General features: G+C 29.8%; 1 protein-coding gene across 2 annotated transcripts; it reads right to left on the bottom strand.

Annotated features, from left to right (window-relative positions):
• Positions 1-265: 265 nt before the first annotated feature.
• LOC111301755 (uncharacterized) lies at positions 266-4,783 on the bottom strand. 2 transcript variants are annotated; one of them, XM_022897684.2, is made up of 6 exons: positions 4,704-4,783; positions 4,422-4,626; positions 3,840-3,946; positions 3,245-3,421; positions 1,042-2,888; positions 266-503 (listed from the first exon to the last, which is right to left on the bottom strand). In XM_022897684.2, the coding sequence occupies exons 2-6, from the start codon at positions 4,589-4,591 to the stop codon at positions 354-356; spliced, it is 2,451 nt and encodes an 816-aa protein (XP_022753419.2). In that variant the 5' UTR covers positions 4,592-4,626; positions 4,704-4,783; the 3' UTR covers positions 266-353. The 2 variants fall into 2 exon arrangements, with proteins under 2 accessions (XP_022753419.2, XP_022753420.2); XM_022897685.2 differs by lacking the exon at positions 4,704-4,783 and adding an exon at positions 3,597-3,679 and having other exon boundaries at positions 4,422-4,621.
• Positions 4,784-14,511: the final 9,728 nt, after the last annotated feature.

The raw sequence follows: 14,511 nt of genomic DNA, 5'->3' as shown, positions 1-14,511 counted from the left end.
AGATGGGAGAAAACAACAGTTTTGGTTATATCTTAGACTGATTTACAACTCTGCAAGGAAAGGATTGTAGAAAAGTAGCTCTGATCAAAACCCGCCACCAAGCTAAACTTTCCAGGTGACACAGGAAACCTTGGCAGGAAAAGCTACGCTTGTGGGCATCATTATGCTTTCAAAAATTCAATGAGATAACAACAGAAAATGCATATTTACATCCCTTATGATCTCAGACACAGACAAGATTTAGATTATGAGACAATATACAGAGTAAAGAAACCAATAATACTGTTTTATTTGCACTAAAAAAATGGTAAGTACAAAAAAGTACATACAGGATTTAATAAATAGAATAAATCTCACATCTCTGATAGAAGGTTGCTGACCTTCCGAAGCTCCTTGAGAGCTGTCATTGCTGTAACTTGTCCTTTGCCAACTAGAATGTTTTTAGAGAAGTTGTCTAACGATCCCACCTGACCTCCATCTTGCAGGAAAACTGACTCAAGAACCTGCCAATGAAATATGGTCGTTTAAAGATTGAAGGAACCAAATCAAAGAAAATTTTACATGTTAAAGATATACTTTGGAACAAAAGCAAACAGATTTGCAATATCTCCTGTTTATCTGTCCCTCATCTTCCAAATAGGATTAAGGCAAGTTAAGAGAACGTCTGAAAGCAAGATATTAGGAATACGAGCGGGACATGAAACTGGAGGTATCTAAAATGTACTAATAGAAAAGAAACCACCAATCATCAGTTATGCTTGATATAATTCCCATTCTCTCTAAATACCAAAATCATTTTCAACTAGTAGATTAATCATGCATGTAAGGCTGATCTACAACACCTATCCACAAACTTTCCATAAAGACTACACATCAAATTCTATACAACATTCTTCACATGTTCTGCAACTTCACTTCAATTTTGAAAGCTCAGCTTCATGTTTTCATTAAACTTACTCTTATAGACTGTTCTATTCAACAATAAAACATTTTCCTTCAATAGATTGAAGCTCTGCACGGTTACAAAAACCAAAATACTACCTGAATGTGTTCAAGCATAGACTGCCCAAGATTCTTCAATGTGCCCATCATATTCTGGTCCACAGCATCTCCTTTGTTGGTGGAAGACAAACTATGAGAAGCACCATCAGTAGATGAGTCTGTTGTACTGCTCTTGCTATTGCAATTTGGAGAATTTGTAGCGTCTTGGTTACCTCCTTTATCAGATGTCTCCTCACTGACGTATTGCCCAAACTTCCAAAACCACTGGAATTTACCTAAAAGATGCCTTCGCTCCTTTGTAGCTGAGACAATCTTCCCTGAAGATTCATTCTTATGCAGAGATTTTAGAGAGATGTCATCAGGAGCAAGGGAAACAGGCAGAGGTGAAACTTCTGGGTAACCTTGCTGGTGATCATCATTTTCATCTATGGATAAATTTGATGCAACACTACTTTTTTCTGTGTCATTTTCATGGTCAGGACTTGCTGGGTCAGAAAAGATAAAGTTTTCATCACTGACAACAGTTCCACTTCCACTCTCACACCTCTCCTCAGCTGTGCAAATAGACTCTTTGTTTGTACCATTTTGTCCCTCCACCTGAACTTCCATAGAATGATGGTCCTCTGAATTAGAAGCATCAAAACAGCCTCCTTTTTTAGCATCTTCCTCCAAACAAAGTTGCTGCGACAAGTCTTCAAGCAAACAATGCCTAACCAATGACCTGTGGTTCTTTTCGCATTTCTCTGCTTTTGCAGCTGATGGGTCAGATTCAGTTCTAGATAGGCCCAGCTTTACTTTTTCTGACCATCTCTTTTTCCTGCTCGGAGTTTGCGTTCCTAAACTATTTTGCCTTAGTTCCTCTGCCTTATGCAGTACTCTCCACTTTTCTTCCCAGTAGCTGTCAGGCACCAGGCTTAGAGGAGTTTTTGGAAAAACAGGATCAGATGAAAGATTGTGACCACTAACCGAAGATTTGCTGCGGTTGTAAGCCCCACCAAATTTAGATGACAAGGATGAGATGTTAGAATCCAAAGCAAGAATTTGCAGTGACTTAGCCTTTGATATAAGTTTTTTCAGATTTATATTCTCTGGAAAATTCAAGAGTCTCTGAAGACAAGAAGTTGCATTTTCAGTGGCAAGCAAGGAAGATCTCAGGTAAAGTATCATAGAGACTGCCATAGAAGAGATTAATGCTCCGCGGTGTGAATTGAGTGTTCTAAAACTGGCAATCTCATCATCTTCAGAGTCTTTATTGGGCGGGCTATTATCTGCGACGAAGATCTCATCCCATACAACTAAGAGATCTTGAAGTGAAAACTCCCGTCCAAATAAAACACGCAACCAGCGAAGTGCAAAATACTGGGGTTCAACACCGAGCTCAACAAGATGGCTATGTAGAGATGAATCAACAATTGAAAGTAAATGATATAAGGCAGCCGAGGCTTCAATGACAGGCGATAAGCCACTGTGGGACTCAGCTGCAGGAGACGTAGCAAAAAAATCTGCCATAGCAACTGAACCACATACCCCACTCATCAAAGCATCAAACATACAGTAGGCATCATGTTCCATGAATTTCTCAGACAAGACAATACCAAGTTCACCTTCAGCTCCGTAAGCATCACTTAGCAATACGATGGCCTGTATCTCAGGATCAAGCTCATCAAGGCTCCTAACTTTCTTTGAATTACCTTGAGATCCAATCTCATCTTCCATGGAATCTAAAAACTTCGTAAAATCAAAATTATATGCGACATCATTTTCTTCAAATGACAATCCATCAAATTTGTCATTGAAATGGTCTTCATAAAGCTTTCGCACTTCTGAAAGACGCTCAACGTCAACATGAAGAACATACAGCAGAGGAGCCAAGAGTTCATGCATTCCTACAAATAAGCAGAAAAGAGAAATATATAAAGAGCCAGCTTGATGCCTCTCATATTAATATGGCAAGAATTACAAGTTATTTGACTCTGGATATTATGTTCCAAATTCCAATAGCATTGTCATTTCATACTACAGAATGAAATTTGCATTATCTGCTCCAACTAGCCTTTATGTAAGGTGATAAGCAAACGTGTTACTTTTGTGTCTTACCAGGAAAAAAAAAATTGCGATTCAAACTCTTGAAATGCATTTAATAATTGGGGTTGCTATGCATTGATGATTTAATTTTCCAAAATCTACAATATGATAGAATGAAAACTAATAATGCATGCATGCAGAGCACTTAAGAAAATACCTTGTCTATAACCACACTCTGGGTGTCTAAGGCACCACAGCAACAATATTCGTCTCAACATTCCCTGGCATCCAGGAGTCTGGAAGTAGCTTCCATGTTCTGGATATAATCGTGATAAATCCTGGTCAACCATTTTTTCCAGCTCAGCATTCCGAAAGAATCGACCCCATATGCTGTCTGCATGAAGAATTAGCTATTGCTTCAATACAAATCAAGCAAGCAAACAATTTAAAAAAGGGACATGAAATAGGGTGAAACCATAGTAAATTTGCTCATAGAAGGATATTCCTAACATATACAACAATCTAATTTTCCATTGACAAAGATCGGTAGTCCTGGCTTCAAAACCAACCAGCAAGGATAGGGTGGAAAGGTAGGAAAAGTGATTGATTAGTCTCCCTTTTTTGTGCAACTACGACATTGGACCCATAAACACTGTCCATATAAATTTAACATTAATCAAGATAACATAGCAGGGTAAAAACAATAGTACGAATTAAAACAAAAGCCGACGAATCAGCAATGCAAGTGTTTAGTCAATAGTGAAGTAAAATGGAAGTGCTGCAACAAGAGAAAGAAAAAACATTAAAATTACCTGGGTTTTGTGAGAGCGGATTGTCCATGAAAAGATCAAGGGAATCACATACTCCATCCTTGGGAACATGTGGATCCACTAGCAGCTGCCTTCTCAACCCAGCATATCTAAGTTATCATAAAATCAGATATTTGAAGCTATAAAGGTTAGTTTTTAATTAAAAAAAAATGAAAAAAAAAAAAGAGAAAAAAACCTAAATCAATTGCTACATTTCTCCTTTTGTTTTCTTATTCTAGAGAAAAAACTTTCCCCGGATCATTGATCAATTGCAATTTAATGAAAAAAAGCTTTGAAATAATCTGAACAGGAAACAAAGAAAAGTAAAATCCTTTGAAAACCCAGAGACACAAAGTTCTTATTTTATATAAATTTTAAGCTATAATCAGATGAAATGCTTCATAACAAAATCAAAATAAAAGCTATAAAAAATAATTATGGATTTAAAATTAGAAAACGAAAAAGACCAAATTTTGGTAGTCTGTACAAGAAAAGAAGATCCAAATTACATCAAATTTACAATTTTATCGAGATGTTAAATCTTTTTTAAGAAAAAACGAAAGAAAACAAAGAAGAAATGATTACCTTCGGCGAGAATCAGCAGTTACTCTGCGTAGATCATCAATTGAAGAAGAAGGTATAATCCCGAGATTAATACGCCATTGGACGCCTCTCAGACTACCAAAAGGACGGTTCTCGGCCGACACAACACCAGACGACGACGCCGCTTCTTCCTTTACAATCCCTTTGCTCATTTCTTGCAATCAACCAACTTTTCCAAATGCTTGACCTTAAAATTAACTTTTTACAAACAAAAAGATAAACTAACAGGAAAGAAAACAATTAAAACAAAAGGGAAAGAGTTACATTTGGATTTGGGTTGGGAGATGAAAATCATTGCAACAAGAAAGAGAGAGAAACGGAGCTGCTTCCTTTGAGCAATATTCAGTTTTCAGTTTCTCTCTCTTGCTTGTTTTAGACGGTGAAAAAAAAAAAAAGAGAGAAATAGCAAGTCTGTTTCTTACGTGTTAGCAAAAACCCTTCATAAAACCAATTTATTTATTTTCATTTAATATAACACATTTATTGTAATTAATTTAATTAATTAATTATTAGTCGGATTAATGTTATCGTCTTTTCAAGTGCAGTAAAATATTGACCTCGATATCTTAGTTCTAAAAGTTTATAATATAATATTTAAATTATTAATATATTAATTCAAATATATTTAAAAAATATTTATTTTTCATCATTTAAAAATAATATTAAATTAATTAATAAATTTATAATTTAAATACTAAAATTCTTAAATTCTTAAATTTTAAATATATATTAAAATATTTTCCTCTATTTCAAAGATCATTTGGAGCGTTAACTGTCAACTAGTTACTAGTAATTATTGGATATATTTTTTATTTTTATAAAAATTTTTGCAAGAATAAAATGTCAAATGTACCGAGCAATATAACCTTAACAAAACTTGAATATATCTTTAATCGCATTATAAAAAATTACTAATTATTAGTATAGTTTGATCCAATAAATAGTTTGATAATTAAGCGATACAAAAAATATGTGACATTTTGCCCTTTTTTTTTAACTTTATTTTCTATTAGTAAATGCTTCTAGGATTTAATTTAACCTTGGATTTCTTAATTTTATGTTATTAAAGAATAATCTTAAATTCTAAACTTTTTCTTTTAGTGCTTATAAACGATATTTTATATATAAAGTGATAAAAAAAATGTGGAAACTCGAAACAATGTAGATTTATTTTATGGTCATGTATGAAATTGATGATTATAAGAAAAAAAAATGGTAAGAAACAAATTGAACAACTAACGGTCAGCAATAGTTTACCAACAAACTATAAAAAGTTCCGATGCCACTTTAAAATGTTCCTATTACGTAAATGCATAGATAAAAGTTTATTAAATAATAAACTTGAAAGGAGTAAGAGATAAAAATAATATAATGAAACTCGGTCTCTTACATTATATTAAATATAAAAATTAATTGATAAAAGGTGAAGGAATTTAATTTGAATATAATATTATAAAAATTTTAATATTTAATATATATGTAATAATCTATGTAAATCATAAATGTCAATTGTTCACCCTAATAAATCCATAAAAATTAAAATATATACTATGTTCCCAAAATTACATGCCCGTTTCGTTAATCTATCTTTATATTTTTTGGGGGGTAAAATCGATTAGATTTTCATTTCTTTTAAATTTTGATATAATAATTATGAAACTAAATAAAATATATATTTATTAAAATGATAATATTGCACCTATAAATAAATGTATAGTTTATTATCTTATAAACTCTTAATTTGTTTCCTGTTTTCTTGGTTTGTTTTTATATGCATTATTTAGTTACAACGCTACGCTAAGCTAGTCAATTACTTAAGACTAAAGTATTTTGCCTTCAAAAAAAAGTACTAAAGAGGAAAGCAGAAATGACTGAAATTTTAGGTCAAGAAATTTTAGATAGTAAATTTATGATATAAAAATTGCTTGTTATGCAATTGAAAATTAAATGTTTAGTAAAATTTTTATTAATTTTTTATATGATATATAATTTTATGATTATTTTCAATTGATAAAAGTTAAAAAAGAAAGAATAAATTGTTAAAAGGAAATAATACTAAATTATTGTAATTAAATAACATTTTATTCCTTTAAATAAAGTCTACTTAATAAATTAAGTAGCTAACCGTGCGTTTAGATGACGAATTTTAAAATTTTGAAAAAATTTGTAATGAGGGCATTTTAAAATACATCATTTCAAAATACTAATAATTGTAATTGGTTTGTTTGGATAAATATTTTTTAAAAGAAAATTTAGTCTATTGAAATTTGATAAGATAAAAAATAGTAATAAAATAAAAATACAATACATATATATATATATATGTAATATAGGTATCATTATATTTGTAAAAATGTATAGATATTATTAATATTATGAAAAAAAAGATAAAAAAAATATAGTAAAGTTAAATAAAATAATATTTTATTTTTTAAAGTTTAGTATTTTATGGTGGGCGATGTGTAGTAAAAATATGTGAGATTTACAAGAATTTGAGAAGGGTTAATAGTATGAATGACCTATAAATTACAAGCAGTGTTTGATATGAGTGATCATTCCAAAAACTATATTACCTACACTTGGTGATTAAATCATCATATTTGATGAGCACTCGATGATCGTACATAGTAGTGATTTTTGACCACAAAGAGTGATCAGATTACTATTTTGAAAAGTGATTTAATTCTCATTTAAAATGATAGGAAACTTTTTATCATCAAAGTGAATTGATATGTAAAAATTAATAATAGTCAATATTGTACATTTAATATATTAATTAAAAACTTATTGCCTTTTAAATTTGTAATTTATATTATAGCTTTTTATATTTTCAAACTAATATTCATTGTAACGCATTCAAAAATAAATTTTATGTGTGTGAGTGTTTTTTTTTTTAATTTTTTAATAGTTTATATATAAAATAATCTTTTTGTTTTATTTTATTATGGTTTTAATAGATTAGTTTTATTTTCTAATTCAAATATTTTTACATAAGTTATATTATAAAAATTAGTTTACCTAATAAATAATAAATTTTAATTTAATAATTAATAATATTTATTATAAGATAAATAAAATATTACTATATTTATAAATTATTATCTTTAAACAACATTAAAATCACTAATTTATATCATTATTACAATATGCATGGTTATTTTCGTACTGTTAAATAAAACAATGTTCAGTTTTTAGTAATACCAAATACGATGATCTTTAATTCTTATGGATTAATAGTTGTTAACCAAACAAAGTGATTTTAAAACATGAGTGATAAGATCACTTTGATAATTACATTACCATGGTGATCTTGAAAATGATATCAAATGCTACCATAGTGAAATGTTCAATGTGGTATATGAATTTTAAAAAATTTTATATTTAGTATCTAAACTATAAATTTATTAATTGATGTGATACTTGAAAAGTTATTTATCTCTCACGTGTCATCATTTGAAACTAATCTTGTTATAGCTGAGTACCATTTTAGTTAACATTTTTAAAGTTTAGGTATCATATTAAGTAGTTTACTATAGTTTAGAGGTCATTCATGTTATTAACCTTTTTGAAAAATCAAATCTTTTGATAGAATTTCAAGAGAGAAATCTCTCATGAAAATTTCTCTTAGTTTTACCCAAACAAATAAATTCACTTTTGGATTTTAAAAATCTTTTTTGAAATGAAATTCCCTTCCAAATGCTCATCCAAACACATTCTCAAAACTTCTTAGCATTTTCAACATTTATTCATTGAAAATCTTCAATTAAGTGGTTTCTAGATTTGAAAATTTTCAATGATTTAACAAAAACACCATCATAAGTTATAATTATTACTTAAATAAAAGTTATGCTTACGTACATGATAAGAGGAGTTTTTTCTTGCACCAGTGTAAAATAAAATCTTTATTTCCTAATAAAGGTACTTTTAATCTTTTTGCCTTAAATGGGATATTTCATTCCTTATATTTTTTTCCATATCATCAAAGCAACTGAAGTAATAAAAATTCACCAAAGGGCCTCTATTTTTGAGATTACAGTGGATTACATGTCCATCGGACTTTTAAAAATGCTAATGATAGTCTGACAATAAAAGAACACACAAAGATGATATATGGGATGGATGACATGTTAAACACTATAATAAGATTAGGAAAAAAAAAGGTATGTGATATGAGGCAACAACAAAGAACAAAATGGAAGAATTTGGCTCTTGGATGATATAAGGAGAAGTGGTGAAGATGGAAAAAAGGAACTATGAAGAGCATGGAATAGCAAATATGGACATTGATAGCACTATTAAAAGAAGTAAACATGATTTAATACCTATAAAAAATTACTATTTTTAGGTATTTTTATAAGTGAAGGGACTTTTTAATAAAGAGTTAGAAAGGCAAATGACTTAATAATAAATAACCCAACTTTTAATAAGGTTAACTTATACTACTTGTTTGGTCAAAAAAAAAGAAAAGGCTTATTTCTCCTTTCTTCCTTATACAGAGCAGGCAAGTTGAAGGATTTCAATTGAAGGTAGAGTTATCTTTCAAAGATGAATAAATAACTTCAATTTTGGAGAAATAATTTTTATTGTTAAGTCTTGGGTTTTAACTTGTAATCTAAAAATCGTAAAAGTTTAGAAAATCCATTGTCCCTCTTTAAGATTGGTTGGGCAAATCATTTAGATTTTAATAAATGTCTAATGAAGTATTGGGAAAGTTTAGTAATGTCACTTTTATGGCTATAAAAATAAAAAACAGAAATTGGATGGGATTAGAAAGGAAAAATTCTGTTTCGTATGAATTATGGTATTTGCAGTGGTGAATTTAAATAATATTCTATATTAAGAAATAAAATATTGTTATGATTATTATATACCATTGGAAAGCTTGTTGAATATACTTTTCAACAAAATAAACAAAAGTCAATTTTTAGTTTTTTACAAAGAGTGGTCTAATTTTTACTTGAGGATGTGCAAGCTACCTAGTAGTAGCAATAGGGAGGAACTATGAATTCTTTTTAATATTTATACAATGAATTAGGAATTGAACCATACATGTTTGAAAAACTTATTGAGTCTAATTTTCAACAAAACAAGCAGAACTAAATTCCCAAGTCTCCTATGAATAAATATGTAATTTTTATTATAAGGTATACAGTTGTCTAGTAGTAGCATATGACATAGATTGCAAAAATTATTATAATTAATCTACAAGGAATCATGAAGTGTGCCATATATGCTTAGAAATTTTATCAAGTCTAGTTTTTAACGCACTAAAAATATTTTAATTATGAGTTTGATATCTTAAGATATGACTATTTTAGTGAAAGGAGCTTAGGTTATTAGTATTAGTTAGTTAAGTTAACCTTTGTATAACTTAGTTGTTTTTAGTATAAATGGTCTCAAAATAAGTTTATTAATTTTTGACATTTTGAAATGATTTTGCTTGTTTTTGAACTTATGTATATATATATATATATATATGTTTTAAATGAGTGAAAGTTTATTTCTTTATTTTTGATATGTGAAGATAGGATCAAGTATTTGATTATTTTTTGTTTTATTATATAAATGATGGATCATGCATATGAATGAAATGAGAAAAAGATTTATGATTAAATAACGATTTTATGATAGCTATAAAATTATATACATGGAAGTGGGTACATCGATATCAGAACTAGGCCTACGGTCTTGGCTAATGGGTTATAGTAGTTAGCATAAGATCTTGGCTTGTAGATTATAATAGTTAGCAATGATCATAAGAATGAAATTGTCGATACAACCAATGTCACAGGTTATTGCAATGACCGTAGCTAATGATAAATTAAGGATTTATGATGATTTGTGATGTTTTTAAAGATTGATCCATGATTTGGTTTGATTACAATACAAAATGATAGCATATTTTGAAATGATTTATGAATTTATGAAATGTTTGACAAAATTAGGATCTTTGAAATATTTTGACATTATGATTTGATGAATATTTTTTGAATGATCTATATAGTATGTATGAAAATGATACTTGGTTTTTTTAGTTGTAATACTCGACAATGACAATTTGGAGACTTGTTATTTAGTTGTTTTATAGATATTAAAATTTCTTGAGGACATTATTTTATTTGAGATTTTTTTGATGATTATGGAAATGCTTCGTATTACTTTAAAGTTTTATTTCAAGGTAACATGACTATGTTGTGTCTTGGTCTTAGGTCTAACATGTAGTAGTATCAGAGCTTAGGTTTAAGATATGGAAAATGAAAGAGCCAAGATATAGTTAGTGTAAAACTTAAGTATTCTTAACACATATGCTAATAGGATTTGTTTATTTCATCTTGATCACTTACAAACTATTAATTTTGTTACTAAATATAGGTGAAAATGAGTGGTAGAAACAAGACATATATAGATCTTGCTGGTCGAAAAAAAAGAACTAGTAGGAGAAATGATGAATCTAAAACCACCAAAATTTGAAATATGCAAACTAATACTGGAAATACTTCTAACACTCTTGTGATGCAAAATGATTTAGTAGGAGTGTGTCAGATGGTGTCTAATTTAATACAACAACAATATCAGACATAAAAAAATCTAAAACAATGTAAGACAACCTACGAGTGGTTTTAGAGGGTTAACCTACCTTAGTTTGAAGGCGGCCCTGATATTTTGGTTGCAGAAGCCTAGGTTAAAGAGTTAGAAAAACTCTTTAAGATAATGCAAATTTAGTAGGATTTGAAGTTGAGCTTAACTATCATTCAACTAAGGGGAAATGCTGAGTGTTGGTGGGATATTGTAAATCCCATGTTTAAAGATTTGGGTGAGCCTCTGACTTGAAAAAAGTTTTAAAAAATTTTATTTGATCAATATTTTCCAGAGTCAATGAAAGTGAAGAAGGAGAATGACTTTCTACAGTTATAGCAAAAACATGATACATTTGTATTGGAGTATGCCAACAAGTTTAATAAGTTGGGACATTTTTGCACTCGTATTATTGACTCAAATAAGAACAAGGTGATACGATTCGAACATGAGTTAAAGCCAAGTACCTGATCCCTCTTATCTTCTTACATAATTGATGGTTATAAAGATGTGTTACAATGAGCATTGAAGATTGAATCGGACATAAAAAGATATGAGCAAAAGAAAGGTGATAAGAAACACTTAAGGTTTGAAAGAGATCAAAGTAATCGCTAGAAGAATGTAAAGGGAAATGAAGGTAAGAAATGAGGGCAAAATCCAGTACTAAGCTTAAGAGATTCTATTTTTGCAATCGATTTCATTGTGGATCATGTCTTAAAAGAACATGAGTTTACTTTGAATGTGAAAAATATGGGCATATTGCTCGAGGCTACCTTAATAAGAAGAATGATGTTGTTAAAGCTAAACCATCGAAACAACCATAGAAAGGAAATATTCAAGTTTTTGCTTTGACTCGCCAAGATGCTAATACAAGTGATAATGTGGTGACAGGTATTGTTCCTATTAATCACATCAATGCCAATGTTTTGTTTGATTTTGGTGCCTTTCACAACTTTGTATCTGTCAAGTTTGTTGCATCTTTGAGTATTGAACTTTAGAAGTTGAATGAGCCTTTATATATTGCTAGTCTAATTGGAAAAATTATGTGTGCTGATATTGTTTATAAGAATTGTGTTGTACATATAGAGGGTTGTGAACTACTAGCAAACTTAGTGCAATTTTATATGCTATAATTTGATGTGATCTTAGGGATGAATTGGTTATTTGTACATCATGCATTTATTGATTGCTATAGGAAGAGTGATGTTAACCATAACTTGTATATAAAGGTGATCATCTTAATCTTTCATGTCGGGTTACGTTGATCTCAAGTGTCATGTAATCTTTAAAGAAAAAGTGCTAAGGCTATTTTGCCTATGTGAAAGACATTCAAATGAATGTAGGCTCACAATTAGAAGATATTCCTATTGTTAAGGATTTTTTTGACATCTTTCTTGAAACCTTGCTTAGCCTACCTCCTAATCGAGAAATTGAATTTGAAATCAACTTTATCCATAGAATTAGACCAATATCTAAGCCTCTTTATCATATGGCTCTATCTGAATTATGTGAATTAAAAATACAACTCCAGGAACTGTTAGATAAAAAATTTATTTATCCTAGTATGTCACCTTGGGGAGCTCCTATGTTGTTTGTTAAAAAGAATGATGGGAGTTTGAGCTTATGATTGATTATAGGGAGTTAAATAAAATGATTGTGAAGAACAAATATCTTCTTCATTGGGTGGATGACTTATTTAATCAATTACAAAGTGCAAAGGCCTTTTTAAAGATTGATTTATGGTTTAGATATCATCAATTGAAGATTAAGAAAGATTATGTATGTAAGACTACTTTCCAAACTAGGTTTAGCCATTATGAATTTTTGGTTATGTTTTTTGGATTAACAAATGTACTTGCTACATTTATAGACCTGATGAACATAATCTTTAAGCAGTATCTGGATCAATTTGTTGTTGTTTTCATTGATGACATTCTAATTTATTTTCAGAGTGAGGGGGAACATGAGAAACATTTGAGGATTATACTACAAACCTTATGGGATAAACAACTTTTTGCAAAGTTTAGCAAATGTAAATTTTAGTTAGCAAGTATTGTTTTTCTCAGCCATGTTGTTTTTAAAGATAAGATTGTAGTTGATTCAAAAAAGATTGAGATAGTGTTGAATTGGCCTCACTAAACAAATGTGATAGAAGTAAGAAGTTTTATAGGCTTGGCAAGTTGTTATAGAAGATTTGTTAAAGGGTTTTCTTAAGTTTCTATGCCTTTAACTTGTCTAACTCAAAAGCGAGTGAAATTTGAATAGATTGAAGAATGTGAATAAAGTTTTCAAAAGATGAAACAACAATTGGTGTAAGCTTTTGTTCTTACCCTGTCTTCTAATAGTGGTGGTTTTTACCATTTATAGTGATGTTTTTAATAAGAGATTAGGTTGTTTGTTAATGTAGAATGATAGGGTAATTGCTTATGTTTCTAGGCAATTAAAATCGTATGAATAGAATTATTCAGCTCATAACTTAGAGTTGGCCACCATTGTGTCTACTTTGAAAATATAGAGACATTATTTGTATGAGTAGCCTTATGAAATTTATACAAATCATAAGAGTTTAAAGTATCTGTTTACACAAAAAGAATCAAACATAAGACAGAAAAGATGGTTGGAACTAATTAAGGATTACAATTTGACTATCAATTATCATTCAAGCAAAGCCAACGTAGTTGTTGATGCTGTTAGTAAAAAGTCCACTAGGAGCATAACTGTTTTAATTACTTCACAACCAAAATTATTGAAAGAACTTGATACATAGTAAATCGAGGTGACTATAAGAGAAAAGGGTGTTGTTTTAGCTAGTTTGTTAGTTCAACCAACTTTAATCGAAAAGATAAAATTGCCATAAAAGGATGATAATGAGTTGTATAGAATCAATGAAGATGTGCAAAATGGTTTGTGGCTAGAGTTTAAGCTTCATAAGGACAACATATTACACTTTAGGAACATATTGTGTACTAAATGATTTTAAGTTGAAACAAGAGATATTTGGGGAATTACATGGGTCTCAATTCAATATACATCATTGAGGCACTAAGATGTATAAGGATTTGAAAAAAAATTTTGCTAGAATAATATGAAATGGGAAATAGTACAGTTTGTGTCCTAATGTATGGTGCGTCAGCAACTTAAGGCTGAACACCAATGACCATTAAGGTTGTTGCAAAGTTTAGAGATACCAGAATGGAAATGGGAGCATATATTTATGATTTCATGATGGGATTGCCTAGGTCATCAAAAAAAAATAATGTAGTGTGGGTAGTTGTTGTAGACTCATCAAATTAGCTCATTTTCTACCTATCAAGTTGACTACTCTAGTTAATAAACTAGCACAATTGTATATAGATGAAATTGTTTGATTGCATAGAGTTTCAGTAAGTACTATGTTAGATAAAGATTCTAGATTTGTCTATAAATTTTGGGCAAGCTTACAGTGAATTATGAGGATAAATTTGAGATTGAGTATAGCCTTTCACCTTCAAACGGA

This window comes from Durio zibethinus, chromosome 15, assembly GCF_047325235.1.
Source record: "Durio zibethinus cultivar Kanyao isolate XHJ-2024 chromosome 15, ASM4732523v1, whole genome shotgun sequence".
Lineage (NCBI taxonomy): Eukaryota > Viridiplantae > Streptophyta > Magnoliopsida > Malvales > Malvaceae > Durio > Durio zibethinus.
This window is presented reverse-complemented; position numbering and strand designations above follow the sequence as displayed.